Source organism: Crassostrea angulata, chromosome 10, assembly GCF_025612915.1.
Source record: "Crassostrea angulata isolate pt1a10 chromosome 10, ASM2561291v2, whole genome shotgun sequence".
NCBI lineage: Eukaryota > Metazoa > Mollusca > Bivalvia > Ostreida > Ostreidae > Magallana > Magallana angulata.
The window spans coordinates 41,620,462-41,646,011 of record NC_069120.1 but is presented as its reverse complement, the minus strand read 5'-3'; the positions used below and the strand labels follow the sequence as shown (position 1 = coordinate 41,646,011).

General features: G+C 35.1%; 3 protein-coding genes across 15 annotated transcripts in view; 2 read left to right on the top strand and 1 right to left on the bottom strand.

Annotated features, from left to right (window-relative positions):
* The first annotated feature begins 4 nt into the window (after positions 1 to 4).
* Positions 5 to 9,967, top strand: LOC128167582 (uncharacterized). The gene is made up of 12 exons (XM_052833378.1): positions 5 to 133; positions 1,884 to 1,993; positions 2,536 to 2,610; positions 3,104 to 3,186; positions 3,418 to 3,479; positions 3,618 to 3,715; positions 3,961 to 4,071; positions 4,296 to 4,415; positions 6,073 to 6,335; positions 6,579 to 6,770; positions 7,097 to 7,259; positions 9,350 to 9,967. Exons 1-12 carry the CDS (start codon positions 130 to 132, stop codon positions 9,413 to 9,415), a joined length of 1,347 nt encoding a protein of 448 aa, XP_052689338.1. The 5' UTR covers positions 5 to 129; the 3' UTR covers positions 9,416 to 9,967.
* Positions 9,968 to 10,483: 516 nt separating this feature from the next.
* On the top strand, positions 10,484 to 21,518 carry LOC128168381 (adenine DNA glycosylase-like). The gene is made up of 15 exons (XM_052834650.1): positions 10,484 to 10,615; positions 10,824 to 10,970; positions 11,532 to 11,605; positions 11,799 to 11,840; positions 12,047 to 12,118; positions 12,383 to 12,496; positions 12,977 to 13,074; positions 13,284 to 13,428; positions 13,886 to 13,961; positions 14,194 to 14,245; positions 14,450 to 14,583; positions 16,076 to 16,221; positions 16,511 to 16,669; positions 17,401 to 17,433; positions 21,140 to 21,518. The coding sequence occupies exons 1-15, from the start codon at positions 10,564 to 10,566 to the stop codon at positions 21,209 to 21,211; spliced, it is 1,416 nt and encodes a 471-aa protein (XP_052690610.1). The 5' UTR covers positions 10,484 to 10,563; the 3' UTR covers positions 21,212 to 21,518.
* Positions 21,519 to 23,296: 1,778 nt separating this feature from the next.
* LOC128165580 (receptor-type tyrosine-protein phosphatase delta-like) overlaps positions 23,297 to 25,550 on the bottom strand; it is an 83,127-nt gene continuing 80,873 nt past the window's right edge. For all 13 annotated transcript variants that reach the window (XM_052830246.1, XM_052830249.1, XM_052830242.1 and 10 more), the window contains one exon: positions 23,297 to 25,460. In XM_052830246.1, the coding sequence (XP_052686206.1) occupies positions 25,392 to 25,460 (69 nt within the window). In that variant the 3' untranslated portion in view covers positions 23,297 to 25,391. The remainder of the gene's footprint in view (positions 25,461 to 25,550) is intronic.

Below are 25,550 nucleotides of genomic sequence, written 5' to 3'. Positions count from 1 at the left end.
AAAAATCGCTAAATTTGTTTTATTAATGCATTTATATGAAAAGGTTTATGAAAAAGGTCTTCCACATTTTTTTTCGTTTTGTGAAAATTAATTTTAAATCCACGGACCGCGTATTTTGAAACAGGGAAAATGGGTAAGAGTTAATAGGATGAAATTCCCTTTAGTTTGACGACCTAAAGTCTAAACTTTTCTTTCTTTGGTCAACCTAAAAGTTATTTTCATTGGTTTCATAGAAGAAGTATCCGTTGTTTCTCAAAACATCTGTAATCCTATGGACCATGTTGGCGTTGGTCTTTACCTTGTTTATCGATCGTTAAGTTTAAGCCACAGGCCTGTGAATTTCTATCAATAAGCTGTTAAACGTTTGGGAACAGAGAGGTATATACCCTATCTATATAATATGTTTTACGGTGCTACCGTTCTGGCAAACGCAGCAAGAATTGCACATATCTTGCATCATTGTCAACCTAGTGTTATTTAGGTATCAACGAACGTCAAAGAATTTTTGAGAGATTATTTCTCTACAATAAATATGCCGGGGCAAATGTACTAATTCTAATGGTCATGATACATACAGCGCAATCCCTTACCCCTAGAGAGAGAGAGAGAGAGAGTGTGTGTCCGGTTCCTGTTTGTAGGTGTGTAATTTCCCACTTTTAAATTCTATGGTTTGACTACATGCAATATCTATATAAATTTTTTAACTGTTTATTTTTTCTCTTTATTCCTTTTTATTTAGTACAAAATATCCTATTGTTTATTTCCTCCCTGCTGATATACTCATATACTTACCTGTCTACTGTACATGCATGCACATTTAGCTTAAAAATGAATCGATATGACACTAAAGTATGGCTCTTGCTAGTATATATTTATTTAAGTAATCTCTATATTAAAAAAACAACAAATCATATATCAATGAGACAGGTATCGCAGTCTATACTGAAATAGCTAGTACAAGCATAACAGATGTTTGATCCACCTCTAAATTTATCGCGGGAAATATAGCGCGAGAGCACTGTGACGTCATCCATAACTTTGTTCGTCTTTGTTTACTTATCTCGACTCAATACGAAGGTATGGAAGCAACTAACAAATCTCTTGAGTCTCGCCAAAGCATATGCGGTCTTCAAACCTTAAGACACCTTAAATTACGAGTTAAAAATCGGCCATTTTTGGCATAGTACCACAGGCGAAAACATTATAGAGCATTATGGGACGTAGACAAAAAATTTTGTTTGATGAAATGTAGGTTTAGCTCGTTCTTTTTGCGGCACACACTGGTTCTTAAAGCTCGCTTCGCTCGCCGGCGCGCGCTCGCTTTAAATACACCTGGTATATATCTCTCTGTTCTCAAACATTTAACAGCTTATTGATAGAAATTCAGAGGCTTGTTTAACATATATGGCAAGAAATAAGGACTATTTTAGATTTTCTCATTACAAATCTCAGTAGTCTGCAAGAAACTTGTTTAAGTTCCCCTGAATTTCTTTGGGTATAAAAAGATGACATGACAATGATGAAATCTTGATTTTTTTCCCTTTCATCGATTTCAATTGTACTTCTTTGACAAGTATGTGTATATCTGTTAAAATCATAAAAATGTGATGGAAATGGCTAACTTGAGACAGACCTTATTCTTGGATGTACAGAAGTCTCAAACATGCAGTTAGTTTTGCCCCAAATACCTTTACTTTGTTGATTGGTCTATGTCACTGTATGTAAACACAATTTTGCACATATTCAAATTTGACTTTGGAATGATAAAAACTTTAAACAAAGTACCAGTAATACCCTTGTACTCACAGTGTCAAATAAGTTGGTCTCACAAAATGACAAATGAACAAGAATTTCATGCTTTTTCTCATTTTTTTTTCCATAAGATAAAACACCGTACTCCTTTCCTATGTTCACACCCAGTCAGCTTGTTCAGGATCTGAATATGATCATTGATTTACCTGGGCTAGAGGAGAAGGACTTCAAACAGCCAACAGTAAGTAGAATTACTATATATTATGCTACAAGTATAGTCGTGAGGTAGGTAATTCTATAGGAACATGTAATGTGATTTGAACATGTCTGTTTTTCAAGGAACTTCATTACATGTACTGAGTTTGTCTTTTTTACATGTCCTTAGTATTACTATTTCAATTTATCACATTTGACTCGATCAATAGGTGGTGGACATTGCTCATGAAATAATTAAAAGTTTTTTTCTATCTTGTGTTGACTTGTGACCAGATTTCAGCTCTGAATGCTGCAGTGATTGAACACTGGATATAACATTTTGATATACTGTAAATGTAAATACATGTATAGAAATTACAGTACACAGATAATGTACAGTTATTCCCCATTTGACAATCTGCATGATATTCACCAGCAAACAGAAAATTTAACTTACATATCATATCTTTGAGAAATGTGACATAGAAGAAGTGATACTTTACACATTACTGTCAGTTTGGATTCAAGTGACAAACAACATGTGGTCTACATTTACAGTTTTGTATTTTATATTCTACTTTATTACAGAGCCAGAGATGGCAGAAGATTTATTCGAGACTAGTTGAGATTTTATTAGGAGTCCCCTTTGAAAACATACTACAGGTACAGCTGAGTTTTATTACAGAATAGATATACATGTAATACTGTGGAATCATTTTTATTCATGGGACGCCAAAATTTTCCTGGTTTGTGGATATGTAATTTTGTTGGTTGGGTAATCAGGACAATTTTGATAAAGTACTAATCTTATGCTTGTATATTCGTTCGATGGGATGTAAATTCGTTGATCCCGCATGAACATTGATGATTCCACAGTATTATACATGTATAAAATAAATTAAAAATGTACCGCTACCTATTCAGTCTGTAGGAAATTTTAATGAAATTTTTTTTAATATACAGCCAATTTACAATAAGCAAGACTTATAACATCATTGTGATAAACCATGGTTTAGTGTCTATTCTACTTCTGACAAACCCTTGGGATGCATCAAATAAAGGAATTAGCATGTCATTGTGGCTTGCAATGATGATTGAACTTAAGTCAGAGCTGTAATAACTCATATTTGAACTTGTGTCATGCTTATAATTTTAGCAAACTCTGTATGTCTCAGATGAGATGGACTTCCCTGAGCTGTATGACGAGGCCACTGAGATTGTGATCCTTTCTCTTTCTCTGTATGTATACATTCATAAATCACTTTTTAATTTTGATAAAGTAAGCTATTTTAAACATAGAAAACAATCTTCACAAGTCTCTGCATAATTCAGTGATGAGATATGAGAGTGAAATTTAAAAAAGCTCTCCAAACATAACAAATTGATTAACTATATGAAAAAAAAATCAACTCAATTTTTAAGCAATGACGAATATTACCGGTAGACATTCACTTCTGAATTCTTTTTCAGAAAAAGAATTTTATCATCTTGTGGAATTCCTGATTTTTCTGTTAAAGATGTCAAGGAACCATGTGAGTTTATGAAGTCAAACAATTATTATTATTTGCTGAACCTAAATGGCATCTTGCATTTGAGAAATATGTGCTTTGATTTCAGTTTTAGATTAACATGTATAGATGAACTTGCAATACATGTATCTTATTTTTCAGCTGCTAGCAGAGTACTGAAGATCATGTGTGGTGTCATTAATTTTATCAAATTTCAACAAGGCAGAATTCAGATTTACCAGGATTTAAAAGATGAGAATGTAAGTTAAAACATGACAAAAACGAAAGAGCCTGTGAAAGTGTTTTAATAGAATACCAGTATAATAAAATCTCTCTCCCTCTCTTTCTTTCTCTCTCTCTTTAATTGTATTGATCCTATTAAACTTAAATATTATAAATTGAATATACTGTAATGTAAACATTTATGTGCAAGTAAAATATTTGATTGTATACAGTATATATATGATTTTGAATGCTATACCTTTTTTTTACTTTATTTTTTTAGAACAGATTTCGAGATCAGTTTGATCACTTGATTGATAGACGAGATCAAGTTAAGGCAAAAATCAAAGAATTGAAGGCTGAAAAACCAAAGCATGATCCAGAAATTGCCAAGGTTAATAATGTAGTTTTTACTCAAGTAAAGGTTTTTTGTTCAAATGAGTAAATAAATAGCACTATAAGTTCTGCATTCGTGACAAATAAATGTTGGAAAGCTGAAATCAGAAAGTTGTAAATGTTTGGAATAAAATTATTTACAGTTCATTGATGAAAGTTATGAAGTGTGCAAAAGGTTAGCAATTGAATTTTGTTCGAATTCTGAAATTTTCTTTCTTACAGGTCCAAGAACAGTTGGATGTCTTAAATGAAAAACTCCAAGAACGTCTCAAACAGCAGGCTGAAAAGCAGAGAGCTGCAACGGAGGTCAAGGCCAGACTAGCAGAAAAGGTCGCACACAAGGTGAGACTAATAGAATCATTCATTAATACGAGTGTGGGATAGTGAAATTCCACCGAGGGGACAAGATTCACTGTCTAGGACGAGGCTTTGCCGAGTCCTAGACCGTGAATCTTGGCCCCGAGGTGGAATTTCACTATCCCACATGAGTTTATAATGAATGATTATTTTTCTCGCATTATATTAGCTTAAAAAATGATGTTTGACAACTTTCTGTTATGACGTTCAAAAGATTACTTTCGGTTTATCCCTCCGCGTGCTTCAAATAGTGCAAGTTAAATGAAAGCATACGACAGTTTTTTTCAATTAAAATATGAGAAATTGTAATTAATTATGCAACACAATTACTAAATGGATAATATCAATGCACTATTTTGCATTTCCCTACAGCAGACAACGTTTGTTTACGTTTTAAAACGGCGTAGTAATACACAGTGTAAGACAGAAAAATCCCACACTGCTGTCTCACACCGGACAAACCGATCTCACACCGGTGATAATGCGAGAAAATTCCACGCCGAAGTCTTTGAACGTACATGCATAAAGAAATGATTTTTTAAGGCGTCGAGCTAATGCTCGGCAGCCTTCTAGCGATCGTCTGGATTGGCAATCGTCCAAAAATTCACGCGCTGCACCGCCTTTTAAATGGGCATAAGAAATAAGTTCCTAAAAGTATTAAACGTATTACAAGATTTTTTTTCCATTTATTCAACTAAATTGTGTACAAAAAACCCAACTTTGCCTCCCTGGTTATTGACAACTCATTACATAAGAATAAATTTCCATAATCAAGAAATGGCGGATGAATACAATCAGGCCTTAGTGTAAAGATTCACTAGATATTATTTTAGTTTATCGATTACATTTTAATTGGAGACCGTGCCCGATAGAAATAACATTTTAGATGTAAATTTATTTGTTATCGGGCACGGTCTCCAAAATAAATGTAAGCGATAAACGTATCTAGTAATTTTGTTGAAAATAAACTCGATAATGCAGTTAGTTTGGTCGAGCATTATAGATAGCACGTGTTGTGGATTTGTTTGTAAACAACCATACCATAGGAAATCTTGTTTCAAACGGGAATTGAAATAAATAAATGTATGTTTTATTATTATAATTAGGGATACACTGTTAATGTATTCAAATTATGAACCCGTGAAAGTTGTTCAAAGACTGTTTGAAGCAGAAAGAAACAAATTAATTTTGAACTTTGAAATTTCTTCGATTTTTGCAATTTTGATGAGTTATTGTATTAAAAAAGCACCACTACCTATTTTATGAAAAAAAATATACTGATTTTTGTTTTTAAAGCAGCAGAAAACATAATTCATATACTTTCTATTCTAAGTCAAATATCATTTGATATGACTATTAGTACAGAAATTCAAATTATTGGTATCATTCTATATAAAAGAAAAAAATGTCAGCTTGACGCCTTTGTGGCCGTTCCGGCCTTTGATATAGTCAAACTTGTGGTACTGTAAATATGATTTTCAAATAAGTATTTTATTCAAGTATAAATACCGGTACAAAGGAAAGGATTGAACTGCAGGCATTACACCTTTGTATATTATCTCCTAATTTCCTAAACATGTAGATGACCTGGAATCACTTAATTTGAGATTGTTTGTTTGCACATGGACATTTATACTGACAGGATAAGATCAAACTTGCCATCACTCAAGCAGAAGAGAAAGGACAAAAGCTTAGTCATAAAATTGTTCAGTCACCGGAGAAGGTGAGAGAAGAACAGGAGTCGATGAAGCAGCACCTGATGGAGCTACACGGGAGTCTGGAGAGGAAGCGGCAGCAGCTGGATAACAAGCGGCAGCAGGTGGAGAAGTTCAAAGTTTCCATCACAAACAGCGAGAAAGCCATCAAACTGTTGCATGGCATCAAAGTGGACATGGATGCTGCTGAGTAAGTTATTGGGAGCTTAAACTCATGTATCTGTGTTTCCATATTCTATTATGAGAATTGATACATCCTAATTAAAAATTACTGTATTGCTGGATTATTTCACATTTACGGTAATTGAAAATGCTGGAAAGAAAATAGGTAGTTTTTCAATTAAAATGAACCTTTCTAATACTGCACCTTAATTTCAACTTTTTGGGATTGGTGTTTTTCTGCTGGGATTAATGATATTCATAAATATTTTAGAGCAAAAGCGAATGAGATAACTGCCTTTCGGGAGAAGTTGGCAGATAATAAAGACCTCCTGAAGGATTTAAGGAAGAAGATTGAGATGGTTGAAGAAAACGTTTCAAATAGACAGGAGAAACTGTACAAGCTCTCACTACAGCAGCAGAACAAAGAGAAGGGGATGAAGGAGACCATAAACCAGCTGCAAGAGTGAGTGAACAACCTTAAAGAAGAGTATACAGAACGTGTTCCTGTGGAAAAAATGTTTCTCAAACTTTGGGGAAATGTGTCTGGGGTGAAATATGTCATTCTAAGTACCTATATACTTTTTGGGGACAATTGAATTATCCCATAAAAGATCACCGTTGATAAAAGTACTTGTTTCATAGAAAAGAATAAGATTACCTACATAAAACATGTTGATTTTTAAAACAATTTAATAGCCATATTGGTAAGTTTATTACATTGAATTTGTAGATATCCTGAAAGAAAGATCTAATCATCTTGTTTATGATCTGAGTTTATTTCTTTTGCAGGCAGTTATCCATGATGATGCAGCAATTCAGCAGCAAAGAGAAAGGCCTGCGGGCATTAGAGGAGCAGAAATGGGAACTTGTGGCAGGATTACAGGAACAGCAGCGGGCTCATGAGGAAAAAGTCAAGTGCATTATGGGAATTTACTCTGAAATAGTGGCAGTGGTAAGTTCATAGAAATGCTTAAATGTTACATATGCATGTACCAAACTACAGATATAAAAAACAATTTTTGGAAGAATCCTTCAATTAAAGCTGCTTGGTCTGATTTTATATCGAATTTTATGCACGCTTTTAAACGATGGTTATGCTAAGTATACCTATAATAATAGACATTGCAGTAGTTTTCCCAGTCATTTAAGCCAAATTTCAATGAAGAAAAATATGTACAAAATTTGCAAACAAAACAAACGACATAAAAGGGTACCGCGTTATTTCGCCTCATGTTAAAGTTCACCCCTGATGACGAGAAGGGTATGGTTGTATTACGACTTTGACATTACTTTAAATAAAGGTCGAAACGATCAGACAAATTACAAATAAACATGTGTACGTTTTGTTGGCTAATATTTATGCAGTATGCTTTCTTTACAATCGATGCATAGCATGCGGGTTGAATAACCCCAATTATTCGGGGGACAAAATCAAACGGTTTCCTTTTCTAAACATGCCCGTGATGCATTTTGGTTTGTTTTTTCGTTTGCCCAAAAAGAAATTATTTTTATTTAGGCCAGCATTTTTTTATTTTTAGGTTTACAAACCCGCCGCTCGGTTTTCTGAGTTTTTAGAAAAAAAATAAAATTACAAAAAAGATCTTTTTTTTCTCCCCGACAGCAAATTTTTCCTAGTAGGAAAAGTGTATCGTCATTGTTATCACAGAGGCATAAAATCTGCTCTTTTTGTGTCATGATAGCCTAAAAAAAATTTACGCATCTTTTTCTCGTGCTACATTCTTCAGAGAAGCTTCTACAAACACTCTGCTGTAAGTTTCATACTTTGAAGTTTTACCGACAGTGTTGACCAGTGGCTAGACGAGATAGTCACACCTCACTGAACATGGCTTCGATAGTTAACTGTGCAGCTGTTTTCAAGTACATCACTAAAATGATTCCCTTTCTTTTTGTGTTGAATTAGCATATGTATTCATTGGCCTTTTTAAAAATTTATTTTACACACGGAGAGAGAGAGAGAGAGAGAGAGAGAGAGAGGAGAGAGAGAGATGTATTAGAAATATTATAAATTTCTGCAGTAACTGTTCCCATGAACACATTTTAAAGTGACCTGCCAAGTGAATTTTAAAAAAATCATATCATTGTTTGTGCATTTTCCGTTATTTTCAATTAAAATTTACCATTACATAACTATTTGCATAGTTGTACTTTGTACATGGAAATTCAACAGGATAAAATACATGCACACATATAGTTGCAGTGATTTTATAGAGTCTGTTCACATTCACAATGTTATGTTTGAGTTTTCACACATATAAACACCCAAACCAATTTTGTAAATAAAATGTGAGAGATCAATGAAGTTGAATATTTTTTAACTGCAGAAAAAATATTTTGTATATTTGTATATTAATAATTATATACTAGTATCATACAGGAGAAAACATTATGACTTTGTGTACATAAAATTTAGGTTTTTAAAAAAAAATGAAATGTTGACATGTCCGACAATAGTCTGACTAGTAACTTTGAATCTTGGGCTAGTAACTTTGTGGCCAAATTTTGTAATTGCACACCCCTGACATTGCTATATGTACATGTAATATCAAAGCTGTATGTCTAATATTCTATTGTACTATTTCAGTGATATGTTACACAGATGACATACTTTTCACATGCTACACTTGATGCAGTTACACACCACTATCATGCAGTTGTCTTTCATTATATTATTAGAATAAAGATGATGTCAATAAAGTTTTTTTTTCTCCTACAGAGATTTTTATCTTTATTTTTATTTCCTCCTCCTACGGAACTTTATCATTTTGATGTTTGTAAACCTAAAAATAAAAAAATGCTGGCCTTACTTTGAGTATTTCTAACTTTGAAAGGAGACTGATTCTGCTGGTGTAAATAGGAGAAAGTCCATAACTTTCTAAGATAAATAGTTTGTATAGAAAAAAAAATGATACTGTAATAACAAAAAAAATCGGACCAAGCAGCTTTAAAGGAACTTTTTTGAAGACTGTTATTCTAAAGAATATGTTTATGGATAGAAATATACATTTATGTATTGTTATTCAGGTGGACAAATATCACACTAAAATAGGCTTAGGGTGGAACCAGATAAGAGAGGCCTTCACTGAATGACCTTGGAGTTTGCCTACAGTGAAGTGACAATGGAATCGATCCTCATCAAGTCAGCATTGAAATCTGTACTCATCAAGTGAACTTTTAATAAATAAATCTGGATGGATGTCTCTAATTCAGCCAATGAAAGTTTTATCTAAAACACCTGTGAGTGCTTCCAAAACAAACTGCAGGTCTTTGATTTTTCTGTGTGCAAAATATGCAATTATAAGGGAAAATGTTTGCCTTATCAGTACTACTGTTATGAAATCTCTTTGCATTGTACATGTATGTTCCAAATTTGTTATTTGAGTTTTTAAAAATATTTTAGACACATTTTAGATATCTATGAAAGAATCAGTATTGCTTTATGTACATGTATTTTCCGTAACTTTATATATTGGTAGTTGATTGGAAAACGTTCAGGTTAAAAACATGTACTGGTATACTGTACATATATTTCTTGTACTTGTTAATCATAATTATCTGTTGTTTTGATATGTTTTGTTGCATACATTAGATAATGTACATGTAGATGTAGAGTTATGCACATTAAAGTATTTAACATTTTCATGTTGCTTGTTTTTAAATTTTGATTCTGGAGAGCAAATATTTTATATATATGTTGTACTTGAATTGGCAGATTTGGCAAAGGTAGACAGTAATAAGAAGATTTAGTATGAATAAGGAATAATCTTTAATGAAATTAGGATTTCTGTTCTTTGAATTTTCTGGTCATTATTTTGTTGGGAATGTTATACAACCCTCCACACTTCAATATGAATTTTCCTGAGATTATTCATTGTTTCATAATGAGTTATTGATAAAGGTGCAAGTTACTTACACATATATTTACTCTTTTGTTTATAAGAACATTTCAGCAAAGTCGCAGAAAAAGATACATGTACTTTTAAAACTCCTTTTTTTACATGTAACAATTTAAAACAAATTGTAATTTGTTTAGGACTTTAAAGTAATCTTATTATAAAGACTTTGAATTTTAACACAAGCAACATTTAAAATGTATACAAGGTAGTTATGTCTGATTAAAAAAAAAATTAGGTGGGGGGGGGTATCTGCGATCGGGATCGGAATACAGAATAATTAAAATTTTGGCGCCATCCCGCATTTACTCTGTTGTTGCATAACACGGCAACAGTTGCAGTAGGATGGTGAAGCGCAAACTTAAGGAAAGAGACAATGGTGATGGCAAAACTGACGGTATAAATGCCAAATTTTAGAATAACTCGATTTAAATGTGAAGTTGAAGTAGTCTTCTGTATTTTTCGCTTAACTTAGAAACATTAGAATTTAAATTGTACCAGTTACTGGGTATTTTCTTGCTTGAAAATAGACTCTTAAGTGGTTGGAAAAAAGACCATTATTAATATAGCATTGCAGTGTAATCAAGTTCATATATGATTTTTAGAGCCAATATCGTCCATCCATAGCTTTAAAAACGAAGAGAAAAAGGAATTTCGTCAGAAATTAGTTACTTGGTTTCAAGAAAACCAAAGGGATCTCCCATGGAGAAATCATTTGAGCAATCCAGATGTCGATCAAAGAGCCTATGCAGGTAAGTTTAAATTTTTCCATAAAGATCTGTTTGATATTTTATTTTAGATTACTAGTGTCGATGTTGGCGTATAAAAATAATATTGGTAAGTGTGTAATAGGATGTGAGAAATAATGAAGTACCAGCTGAGATTTGAACCAGGGCCTCCAGAATCTATTGTCAGATGCTCTACTAACTGAGCTATCTGGCCCCAGACGCCCCCCCCAAAAAAAAAAATAATTCCTGGTCTGATTGTTGCATGCATTCCTTCTGAAATGGTCTTTGCATTTCATGACCAAAATGGCAGCACTAGATGTAACAGGATGGAAGGAATATTAAATCTATTACATGTATAAGCATGACACACTAAATTACTTAACATGTAATTTCAGTCTACCATATCAACTAGTGAATCATTCATTCATCAACTCATCCTTTTTGTTATTAATCACTATATATTTTATTTTTATGATATGATTATGTAACCCAATTCTATCAGCAATCAGCGAATTTGTAATACATGTATTTGTGTCGGCTTTTCTGTGTCTGATATATACTTGATTTCAACCCTTCCTTACACAGTGTGGGTCTCGGAGATCATGTTACAGCAAACACAGGTAGCAACAGTGATTGAGTACTACAAAAGATGGATGAAGGTAAGTCGTACCCTTTATGATGTATGAAAGTTTGTTGTATCTATGGACAAATTTTCATTTTCTTTCAAAAAACCCCCCAGAATGCTTGAGACATGTAGTGCTTAGAGTACCTGTGCATTGTAAGTTGCTTTACATTATGTGAGAATAAAATGGCAGGTTTGATTAAGAACCTTGCTTTTAAATTCTCTTGTAGAAATGGCCAACTTTACAGGACCTGGCAAAAGCTTCTCTGGAGGTAAGTTCATCCTCTAGCAGCTGACTGAGTTCAGTGACTTTAATAAGTACATGCATATCAAGAATGTTCTCAAATAGTCACAATTATTTCTTGTGTTCCTATGTTATATTTTCTTTTTTCTCAAATTAATGTGTCGTACTTAAAAATTTTTATGATTTGTGAATTTGCTGTAGCATTGAGTTGATCTGTTGTTTGACTACCTCCAGGAGGTGAATGAGATATGGTCGGGTCTGGGTTACTACAGCAGAGGCAGGAGGTTGCTGGAGGGAGCTCAAAAGGTTAGAGGTCATTGTTTGTAGGAAGTCAGTTTGGTTACCTAGTAACCTTTAATAATCATTAAGCAGTATATGTTGGTATTTTGGCATGATGCTAGTATTGCTTGTTAAGTTAGTCCAATGGAAAAACAAAATGATTATGTATGATTCCTCCATTTAGAATTGTTTCTCTTTAGTTTAATAATTGGTGGATTAATGCTTGTACAAATACATTCTTAACATGCATTTCTTGTTAATTGTCTCTTACACACACTTTACATGCTTAAGGTTGTTAAAGAATTTGGAGGAAAGATGCCAAGGACAGCCGAGAGTCTGTTGAAACACTTACCTGGGGTTGGCAGGTACACAGCAGGAGCGATAGCCTCCATAGCTTATGGTCAGGTGAGTGGGGAGGGGTACTCCAAGGGTAATCATAAGGGATTATATAAGATAGTCACAGTGCAATAATTTTACAGCTTCTTTTGTCTTAAGTATACCCACATTAATGTAAAAAAAAAAAAAATGGTGTGGAAGTACTGTTGAATCATTTTTATTCGTGGGGGTCAAAGTTTGTGGGTAGCCAAAATTTTCCTGGTTTGTTGGGACATAATTTCATTGGTAGCAAGTTTGTGATAATATGAATAAGTATTCAACAAATGTTTGTGTATATACATTCATGGGGATGTAAATTCATGGGCAAGAATTATCCATGAAAGCCACAAGCATTGGTCCCCCACAAACAATGATGATTCCACAGTAAATTTGGTCACAAATGCCTTAGTTTTTTGTTCTCGAGATCTGAAACAAATGTACTGTTTTATTCATACTGCTAATTATTGAGTAACTATAGTGAAGTGTTGCTAACTTGCTGTGTATTTGTAGGCTACAGGAATTGTAGATGGTAATGTGATTCGAGTTCTGTGCAGAATGAGGATCATTGGAGCTAATTCCACAAGTCAACCAGTCCAAAACAAACTGTGGTAAAAAATGAGTAATAACACTTCATCATATAATGGATAATATACCAATAGTAAAGGTACAATGGAAGAGATGTACAGAAATAATAATAACATGCGTTTGTATTAAAAAAATGTATTGTAAGATTATTGTAAAATCATTAAATTTACATGGACTTAATTTTCATGGCTTAAAAAGGTTTAAAATTGTAATTGGTTTATGGGGTATTTAGGAGTTTGGCTGATGAGGTTGTAGACCCAGACCACCCTGCTGATTTTAATCAAGGAATCATGGAGTTGGGGGCCACAGTTTGTACCCCCAAGTCTCCCGGCTGTGCCTCCTGTCCCGTACAGAACCTGTGTCTAGCTAAAGCCATGGTAAGTCTTTAGATATTTAGGGTTTGTAACAATGGAGGAAATGAAGATAAAATGATGGATATGAGATTGCAATAATATCACACTGTTGTTCACTATTTCAAAAGTTTCTTTCATTTCATGATGGTGTGTATCAGTGCAGCTTATACATTTTTGGTAAAAAATAGAGGAAAGTTTAAGTAACCAAACTAACTGTCGCAAAGCTGAAGAAGATAGATAACATGTTTTGTAAATACGATGTTATAGGATAAAAATGCTACAGCTCGGTGCAGTCCTTTCCTCAAGATAGCATGTTTCTTTAACAACCTGTAAAAATTGGGCTTGATTTCTTAATTTTGATCAAAAGTCTAAGAGATGTTTAGTAATCTGATACCAGGTATTGGTTACTGTAATTTGTTTATGGAAACAATATTCCAATATTAAAGGATGTCATTTTCCAATGATAGCCCTCCCTTTATAGGTAGACCAGAACAAACACAGAAATGGCAACAAGCTCGGAATCAACAATGGACCAATCATTGCAGATATAGAATGTGGTAAGTGGCGACTGAACCAATAAATTGTAAACATTGATGTCAAGAAATGAAGAAGGTAGGCATATCGGATAAAATTTCCATTCTGAATTATTTTTTTTATCTGGAGTAAATTGCTTGTTAGGGTTACAGTATTTTTAGATGTTCTTTGGTTTGTGTATTTAATGTTTTTGCTTACGGTATTTATTAAACTTTGGTGAGTTTTAAATCCTTTTAAAATTGTATTTGTTTTTAGCTGCTGACAAATGTGATCTGTGTTTACCAGAAAACGAGACATGGGATGAAAAGTATGAAAAAAAGATGCAGTGATGATGTATTTTCTAAAAGCTAAAAAGTTTACAAATTCAATCATAACAGAGGATTAACCTGATAAAATAATTTGATAAAAGTTCCAATTTGTTGTAATCTCTGAAGTAGCTAGTTGCAGTGCAATTTAAGGAAATTGAAAGAAATTAATTTGGCCTTATGACAATGTTTATTAAATGCAACAGAGAAGGGGTCCAGAATTATCCAAGAAAAGCTGGTAAGAAGGCAGCTAGAGAAGAGAAGACGAGTGTGTGTGTGCTGTGTAGGAGGACAAAGAGTGGAGCTGATCAGTATTACCTGGTACAGAGGGCCCAGAAAGGTCAGTGATGGGTGGGGGCGATCAGTATTACCTGGTACAGAGAGGTCAGTGAAGGGTGGGGCGATCAGTATTACCTGGTACAGAGAGCTCAGAAAGGTCAGTGAAGGGTGGGGCGATCAGTATTACCTAGTACAGAGAGCTCAGAAAGGTCAGTGATGGGTGGGGCCGATCAGTATTACCTGGTACAGAGGGCTCAGAAAGGTCAGTGATGGGTGGGGCCGATCAGTATTACCTAGTACAGAGGGCTCAGAAAGGTCAGTGAAGGGTGGGGCCGATCAGTATTATCTGGTACAGAAGGCTCAGAAAGGTAAGTGATGGGTGGGGGTGATCAGTATTACCTGGTACAGAGAGCTCAGAGAGGTCAGTGAAGGGTGGGGGCGATCAGTATGACCTAGTACAGAGGGCTCAGAAAGGTCGGTGAAGGGTGGGGGCGATCAGTATTACCTGGTACAGAGGGCTCAGAAAGGTCAGTGATGGGTGGGGCCGATCAATATGACCTGGTACAGAGGGCTCAGAAAGGTCAGTGATGGGTGGGGCCGATCAGTATGACCTGGTACAGAGAGCTCAGAAAGGTCAGTGAAGGGTGGGGGCGATCAGTATTACCTGGTACAAAGAGCTCAGAAAGGTCAGTGAAGGGTGGGGGCGATCAGTATTTCCTGGTACAGAGGGCTCAGAGAGGTCAGTGAAGGGTTGGGGCGATCAGTATGACCTGGTACAGAGGACTCAGAAAGGTCAGTGATGGGTGGGGGCTGATCAGTATTATCTGGTACAGAGGACTCAGAAAGGTCAGTGAAGGGTGGGGGCGATCAGTATTACCTGGTACAGAGAGCTCAGAAAGGTCAGTGAAGGGTGGGGAGATCAGTATTACCTGGTACAGAGAGCTCAGAAAGGTCAGTGAAAGATGGGGCGATCAGTATTACCTAGTACAGAGAGCTCAGAAAGGTCAGTGAAGGGTGGGGCGATCAGTATTACCTAGTACAGAGAGCTCAGAAAGGTCAGTGAAGGGTGGGGCAATCAGTATTACCTAGTACAGAGGGCTCAGAAAGGTCAGTGAAGGGTGGGGCCGATCAGTATGACCTGGTACAGAGAGCTCAGAAAGGTCAGTGAAGGGTGGGGTGATCAGTATTACCTGGTACAGAGAGCTCAGAAAGGTCAGTGAAGGGTGGGGCTGATCAGTATTACCTAGTACAGAGAGCTCAGAAAGGTCAGTGAAGGGTGGGGCTGATCAGTATTACCTGGTACAGAGGGCTCAGAAAGGTCAGTGAGGAACAGCTGACAAAGGTGTACAAACTTTACCTAGTATTATGATTAGTTCTTATTATGCATTAACATGTATATGTAAATACTGAAGAAAAAAAATTATGATGTCCTCTAAGATAACATTTGTAGAACAAAAGAAAAATTGTTACCTGGTATCATTTTGTAATAAAAATTAAAAAATAAAATTAAAAAAAAATAAATGAAACAATCAGTTTTGCTATTACATTGTTAGGATTACTGGCGGGTCTGTGGGAATTCCCCTCTGTGAAGGTGGAGGATGAGTCTGATGAGACGGTGGGTCACACAATACAGGAGATCCTCCAGAAGTCCTGTGGATTGACCCTCCTCCCCTCCACACAATCCTCAATGGTCGGCAATGTGAGTACACTCTTTAAATCAAGTTGTCTGGAATCAGCTTTTGAATGCTGTATGCATTTTTTTTTTACAAAAGTTTGCTGTATTCATGATTGGGCCTCCTCCTTGTTTATACATGTATTAATATTTCATTATATCAGTATTATTGCATACAGTAGACCTCTTTTAGATTAAATTTAGATTAAATGAGCTTTACACTACACAATAATACTGTACATTTACTCAACTTAAATTGATGAAAGTTTTATTTCTGTTTGATGCCCTGTACTCTTTGGTTTGATTGTGTTTTCAGGTTGAGCACATCTTTTCCCACATTCACCAGACCTACATAGTACAAGCAGTGATTGTCCCCGAAGAGGAAGTGGATGATTCACAAGTTCATGCGGAAAACAGTCGATGGGTGACCAAGGAAGAGTTCTCTTCGGCTGCTGTTTCCACCGCCATGAAAAAGGTATACTGTCTCTGTAGTTGGGAGAACTCCATATCCAATGGTCTAACTGTTACTTTTCGACTAAAGCTTAACTATTGGGGATGGTTTATTGGTTTAAATTTTCATTAATACGTGTACTTTACTTAGGGCCCAGCTCTGCATGCAATCTATAGTGATCAGTTTGTCCATTCGAGATCACTTGTCTGGAGCATATTTTCTCTCCCCTTGGTTCAAACTTTACCAACAGAGTGGCTTTGGGTAAAGGATGAGCAGTGACATTGACCATTCTTACTAGGTCAAGGTCAAATCAGACCATGCAAAAAAACTTTGTTCAGAGCTTATATTTGGTCCTGTTTGCCCTATCATGCTCATCTTTCACATACCAATAAACAATGCTTTTGGGTAATGGGTGTGTAGTGACCTTGAAACTTGTTTCTAGGTCAAATATGACGGTTATAGCAGATCGCTTTAAAATCCAGTTTTGGACTATAAATTCTTTTCGATTGGCTTAGTCTTGCTCCAAAAAAATGCCTGTAGATAAGGAGTGTGCAAAGAGCTGAAAGTTCTATGCCAAATGGAAAATATCCAACTAAATATGTTGAGGTCAAAGCAAAATCCTTGAAATCCTTTTCATCTTAATGTCCATTATATAAGTGGGGCCCTTTGAGATGGTCACCATCTCAATGATGTCTAGTTTCTCTAGTTGTATCTTTAAAGTCTTGTTTATTGATTTCCTCATTTTGTTCTCTCAGGTTTTCAAAGCTTTTGAAAGTCATGGAAAAAAGGTACCAGAATAATTTAATATTTAATTTTAACCCATGAATAGATTTTATATATACCGGTGTCATATAATATTTTGAACCCCGCGATATATTGAACCCGGCTTCAAAATATCGCTGCGATATATATTAAACCCCCCCCATAAAATATTGAACCAAGGTTCAATATTTTATGGCCGCGATATTTTGAACCCCAATCTAATTTTCATTGCTTTTGGAGAGGGGGTTCAAAATATTATGGCTGCGATATATTGAACACCCTACCTATTTCCAATTCCCACTGGAGAGGGGGTTCAAAATATTATTGCCGCGATATTTTGAACCCCCCTCTATTTTTCATTGCTTTTGGAGAGGGGGTTCAAAATATTATGGCTGCGATATATTGAACCCCCTACTTATTTCCAATTCCCATTGGAGAGGGGGTTCAAAATATTATGGCCGCGATATTTTGAACCCCAATCTAATTTTCATTGCTATTGGAGATGGGGTTCAAAATATTATGGCTGCGATATATTAAACCCCCTACCTATTTCCAATTCCCTTTGGAGAGGGGGTTCAAAATATTATGGCTGCGATATTTTGAACCCCCCTCAATTTTCCTTGCTATTGGAGAGGGGGTTCAAAATATTATGGCTGCGATATATTGAACCCCCTACCTAATTCCAATTCCCACTGGAGAGGGGGTTCAAAATATTATGGATGCGATATATTGAACCCCCTACCTATTTCCAATTCCCATTGAAGGGGGGTTCAAAATATTATGGCCGCGATATATTGAACCCCCCTCTATTTTTCATTACTTTTGGAGAGGGGGTTCAGAATATTATGGCTGCGATATATTGAACCCCCTACCTATTTTACCTACTTTAATAAGGTATGCAACCTTTAGACTGGGCCAGTCCATTTGCAATTCCCAAATTGTATTACATAACAGGGATACCATACAGGCTGATGTCAGCTATGAAGGGAGCCAATTAATGTTTACCTATCACCGGTGTGTATACGCAGTACATAGGTGTTAGCCCCCTTTTCTCCCACCTGAGGACTACCATTTAGAGTAAACTCCAAGGATACCCCATTTTCTTGGTAACAAAAAGAATCACCAAAACAACATGATTTTCATTCATAATAAGTTTAATTACAGACTGACAATAAAAGCACAATTATACCCCCCCCCCAAAAAAAAAAACAACATTGAATTCTGTATATATGCATGAAGTAAAGATTGGGGGGGGGGGGGGGGGGGGGTCAATGACGAGACTAAAAAATAAGAGTTTTCAATATTTCACAAATAAAACATATATCTTAAAACCCCACTTAAAAAAACAATAAAAAAGAAGAAGGGGGGGGCATTATTATTTATAATTAAATTTCTCAGCCATTAAATTTTGAAACCCCTCGATCTCCAATAGCCAGTGATAAGAAGGGTTTTCAATATTTTGCAGCCATAATATTTTATACCCCCTCATTACTGGTGTAACATAATAGGGATACCATAAAGGCTGAATGGAGTTTGAATGTTTCCCAACCCTGTGTATACACAACACACAGGTGTTACCCCCTTTTCCACCTGAGAACTATCATTTAGAGTAACCAAGTATGCATGAAGTTGCTAATAAGATTGTTGGGGAGGGGGGTGTAAAATAACTCTGAGACATTATATCTCAATCCCCTTCTCCAATTTGAAATTAAGGTGGGTGCAGTATATGCAGAAATAATATTTAAACCCCATTTTCAATATCCAGTGTAATTCAGATGGAAGGGGGTTGGATATTCAATATTTCACAGCCATAATATTTTGAACCCTCTCTCCAATAGCAATAAAATATAGAGGGGGGTTCAAAATATCATAGCCATAATATTGTGAACACCCTCTCGAAAGGGAATTGGAAATAGGAGAAAGGTTCAATATAATCATGGCCATAATATTTTGAACCCCCTCTCCAATAGGAATAAGTAAAAGGTAGGGGGTTCAATATATCGCAGCCATAATATTTTGAACCCCCTCTCCAATAGCAGTGAAAAATAGAGGGGGGTTCAAAATATCACGGCTATAATATATTGAACCCCCTCTCCAATGGGATTTGGAAACAGAAGGGGGTTCAATATATCGCGGCCATAATATTTTGAACCCCCTCTCCAATAGCAATAAAAAAAAGAGGGGGGTTCAAAATATCGTGGCCATATTATTTTGAATCCCCTGTCCAATGGGAATTGAAAACAGTAGGGGGTTCAATATATCGCGGCCATAATATTTTGAACCCCCTCTCCAAAAGCAATAAAAAATAGAGGGGGATTCAAAATGTCGCGGCCATAATATTTTGAACCCCCTCTCCAATGGGAATTGAAAACAGTAGGGGGTTCAATATATCGCGGCCATAATATTTTGAACCCCCTCTCCAATAGGAATTGGAAACAAAAGGGGGTTCAATGTATCGCAGCCATAATATTTTGAACCCCCTCTCAAATAGCAATAAAAAATAGAGGGGGGTTCAAAATATCATAGCCATAATATTGTGAACACCCTCTCGAAAGGGAATTGGAAATAGGAGAAAGGTTCAATATAATCGTGGCCATAATATTTTGAACCCCCTCTCCAATAGGAATTAGTAAAAGGTAGGGGGTTCAATATATCGCGTCCATAATATTTTGAACCCCCTCTCCAATAGCAATAAAAAAAAGAGGGGAGTTCAAAATGTCGCGGCCATAATATTTTGAACCCCCTCTCCAATGGGAATTGAAAACAGTAGGGTGTTCAATATATCGCGGCCATAATATTTTGAACCCCCTCTCCAAAAGCAATAAAAAATAGAGGAGGGTCAATATATCGCAGCTATAATATTCTGAACCCCCTCTCCAATAGCAATAAAAAAAAAAAGAGGGGGGTTCAAAATATCGCGGCCATAATATTTTGAACCCCCTCTCCAATGGGAATTGAAAACAGTAGGGTGTTCAATATATCGCGGCCATAATATTTTGAACCCCCTCTCCAAAAGCAATACAAAATATAGAGGGGGGTTCAAAATATCGCAGCCATAATATTTTGAACCCCCTCTCCAATAGCAATAAAAAATAGAGGGGGGTTAAAAATATTGCGGCCATAATATTTTGTACCCCCTCTCAAATGGGAATTGAAAACAGTAGGGGGTTCAATATATCGCAGTCATAATATTTTGAACCCCCTCTCCAATAGGAATTGGAAACAGTAGGGGGTTCAATATATCGCGGCCATAATATTTTGAACCCCCTCTTCAATAGCAATAAAAAATAGAGGGGGGTTCAAAATATCGCGGCCATAATATTTTGAACCCCCTCTCAAATGGGATTTGGAAACAGTAGGGGGTTCAATATATCGCGGCCATAATATTTTGAACCCCTTCTCCAATAGCAATAAGAAATAGAGGGGGGTTCAAAATATTGCGGCCATAATATTTTGAACCCCCTCTCCAAAGGGAATTGGAAACAGTAGGGGGTTCAATATATCGCGGCCATAATATTTTGAACCCGGGGTTCAATATTTTATGGGGGGGTTCAATATATCGCAGCGATATTTTGAACCCGGGTTCATAATATCGCATGATATATTGAACCTGGGTTCAATATTTCGCGGTATCAAAATATTATATGACACCGGTAACTTGATGAAAATAAAAATTTTAAAAAGCACAAAGTTTTTACATATTTTTACACTTCATTTACCTTGACTTTTCAGAAAACAAGCACTGCTGATCCTGGTAAAAACCAAAAGTCTATAACAGCATTTTTTAAAAAGAAAAAGGAATGATTCCTCAGATTCAACTTGTGGCTTTTACAGACTTGTGTACTTTATATGTGTTTCAAGGTCATATGTGGTCTGAAATACATGTGAAGTGCTAGAGGTGCTATTTTCATAATTGTCTGGAATATTCATGTATAATTGTACAGACACACTTTGTAAAAGATTGAAATAGTTGTTAGTGCAATTGTCAGCCCAATTGCATCGTAGGAGGGAATGACATTGTATTGAAACCATTATATTTTGTATAATACTGTCATACTGAATATTAGTAGCAGTATAATTTACACTTTTATTAAAAAATATATATTCTTAAGATTGACTTTTTTTCATTTAAAGGAGGTAAACAAAAAATTTTTAACACCAGATTGCTGAAATTATGAACAATATTTGGGGCAGTGGAGGTCCCTTGCATCTTTCATGTTTTTTTTCAACTCAAGGATTATATTTTAAAATCCATATCGTTTGTAAAAAAATATTCATAAAACTCGTCTCTATCTAAATGTAGAAACATATGCTATAAAATGATTATGAGCATCCAGCCTAATCTATTCCTCATTATGGTTGTACATGTACGTGTATGTACATCATACTGACCGAGATAAAAGTAATGCTACATTTACTGTCTTCTCTGAAATACTGTAAATGTACTACATTTGGCTGTGTATTCTATATAGCGCTTTTGGCGGAATGCGACTGCCGCTAAATCAAGTACATCGCTAAATGCCATGCATGTATGTATAAGAATAGTCACATTCAAGAATGCGCTAATTCAAATCTACGCCAACCTGTTCAAAAACTAATTTCCGCAAAATATCGTATACGCCAAATATAATATGTTTACAGTGTAGCAGCTGGGATTGAAGGTGGATATCATTCTTCAAATGAATTAAAGACTATGAAGTTCATTCACTGACCATTTTATGAGAGATTTGTTAAGATGTGTGCCTTTCAATTGAAATTTAGAATATATGGTCAGTGCCAAACCCCAATGGTTAGACATTGAATTGAGGAAAGAGAAGAAAAAATTATTATAGTAAATATTTTATAAATAACACTACGGGGTTGGATTGCCTAGATTTGTTCATCATTGATTTATTAACTAATTCATTACACATTAATTAATACAGCATATTTTCGCACAACAACCAAAAACATACGTTTTATTTGAATACTAGTACAACATGAACTTTCTGTTCTTTGCTCTGTTAAAACCTTCCCCTACTATCTCTGTTAATTTTCACCAACTATAATTGTTAACTTTCACCATTCTTTCTCGGTCATCCATTTTGATAACTGATTTTAAATACATGTAGATAGCAGTGATGTCACCAATGATATCGCATTAACACGTGACTTGACAAACTTATTCAGTCAGCATGGGACTTTTGCGTGACAGGCCATCGGATATTAGTGCAGACCATCAGACTTTGGAGTGTTGCATACTGTAGATTCCTTATTTTACCCGAGTACTTAATTCCGCGATTCAACGATTTACCATCAAATCGCAAGAACATAAAATCGCGAATGCCAAAATTTTATCTTAGTTTCATGTTGTTTACATGTGTCCCAAAATTAAAAGTGAGATTTTAGAATTCACGAGATGGGGTTATCGCGATTTTACGCCGATATTAATTAGGAATTTACAGTATATATCCTGGTACTAAGCAAAATTTTGCAGGAGTGTACAATAGGATCTGGTTGATGAACATCAAGAAGTTGCCAATTATTACTTGGACACTCTTGAAATTTTAATAACAACAAGACTGCAATGAACGTAACGGTGTTAGTTACATGTTTTTATTGATGATTGAATACTTCTGACATCAGATCAAAGTAACACAACATCTCAGCAGCAAATATTGTATAGGACAACAATGCTTAAAATAGTCCATGATAGAGGACAACAATGCTCAGAATAGATCAGACAAAATCAAGTGTGGCCAGTCACCAGTTTACCTACAATATATCTGGACCACCAGTTAATTTTAAAGGAAAAATAAAAGAGGGAAAATTTTTTTTTGTCTTAAAGCTGTTTAATTCACATTGATTTTACAATCTTCATGTTCATGTGAAAAATAGGATTAATTTAAAAAAAAGAAGAAGAAAATGAATAAAAAAGGAACAAACGGCACAGAGACATGACTGGTGTATAGTATAAGGAATACTTGTTTATACAAAGTCTAGTATGATGCTGTAAGGATTCAGAATGAGATTCTTGGCTGACAGTTTCAGGAAGTAAGAACAAGCAGACATACATACATTGAGACATTATCTACACGAAGGATGTATCAAGTCTAACGGGTTCCAGCTCTCTTTAACAATGTGTAAAATACATCTCACTTTCAGATATAAACCATGGAGAATGAACTATGAATGTCAGTTTACAATGAAGACTATTTGATAGCATTAGAATATACAATGCCACATAAAAGTTCATATTTATTTTTTTACTCTTTACAAAAAAAACCCCATGATGATGTTTAATTTAAACGTGCGCTGTCATAATGGAAACATCATGTGGAGTCTATAAATTCTGCATTGTCATGACAACTAACACATGATGCAAACAAACAAACGCTATGCTGAATTCTCTTAAATAAGCAACAGTTATTTGACATGTAAAAACACAACAAAGAGAAAGAAAAACTTCAGCTTTTTCATGTGAATTTGTGTATATTTTTCTTTCAAAACAAAATACAGGCAATTCAATATGTGATCTACCATGTACTTTAATTAATCAAGTTAATCCTAGTTTTATAGCAATAATCCAATTATAATGTGTAATACCAAAATACCATATCCCTGAAAATTTAGGATCAATTCCTATTGAAAGAGAATTCATCACAGCTCTTTAACACTCAAAACGTCAACATTTTTGATGAAGATGAGAAATGTCAAATGGATAATATATAATAATGATGCATGAGATGATCTTGGTCTAATTATAATGCCATGTCGTGTAAAATGAATATTAAGTATATATATCTATACAATATGATTCAATACTATTCTTAGGTGGGTGTACGTTTATTTACACAACTTTCAATATAGCGACTAACAATGTGAAATATTATGAAGCTCTTTTTTATTGTAAAAAACAAAAACACAAAATTGAATTGACTTCTTTCTTTGCTGTAGTTCAAGATCAGGTCTCAACTTTAGTTGAGAAATATATTTTTTAAATAGCACATATATATCACTACGGAAATACACACAAATGCCAGACCTATGAATTTCATAGGTTCAATATTATGCCTGTGCACATTTAGTTGGTTTGTGTTTAGGGACATCTTGATCAAAAAGCACTTTTTCTCTGTCCAAAACAGATGCAAACAAAGAAAGTCAATTGTACATACAGTAAAAAGCGACGCATACTTATTTTCTATATTACAGAACTATATGATTTTGCTGATGACCTAAATCTGTCATGGCTTCCATGTACAAGATATTCTTTGAACATTTATGAATCACTGGACATAAAAGATATATAGTCCGTTCAAAGTTTTGTAAAAAAGGTTTTCTCATATTTGTATATTTCACAGCTGGAAATTTATCTAAATGTATGAGATGTTTTGCAAAGCGATGATTGTTTGGAATTTTGTGTAACATTGAGCACAATCTATTTCATATTCCCGAGTCATGAAAATTTGCAACGATAAATAGCAACACAACAGATTATAATGTGTCCAGTTCAGATATCCCTTAGGTTTGGGGTGTATTTTTACCTTGACATTCTTTGAAAGTACAGAGATTGTTGTTCGCTAGTAAAAGCAAAGACACAATGATTACATCTCTGTTAAGATACTATGGAAGCAGTTTTCTATAGCGTTCAGAATGACTAACACATACGTACAAGCACCATGGCTAAACTTCAAAAGAAAAAAAAATCACAGATTGGACTCCTCTCCTCTATACACAAGAGAAGCAGACCAAAAATCAGTTCTTCTTTGGCAACACAGATGTCAACATGATTAGTGATATCCTTGACCTTTCTGTACTGGCCACGACACTCCAAGGACATCACAGAAAGTAGGGATTACTCTAACTAAACGTTATTGCACATGTAAACAAAGAGCCGACAAGGTGCCCAAGTGTCTGGCCACCTCACCAAAGTCCGGTATTTGTCCACCAAGAACAACCAATTTGCTTGAAGAAGTTCACAACGCTATGATTAGTTTTTTTGTCTCTACGTTGCATAGTGGTCAAACGATCCCAAATACTCAAAGGCAGCTCTATAACAAAACTGATATTGGTCCTGGAAAGAAAGAAAAATGGAGGAGATGAAGAATACCTGTATTTTTGTCATGAATACATTAATCTATAGCAATTAACCTGATTGATCAAA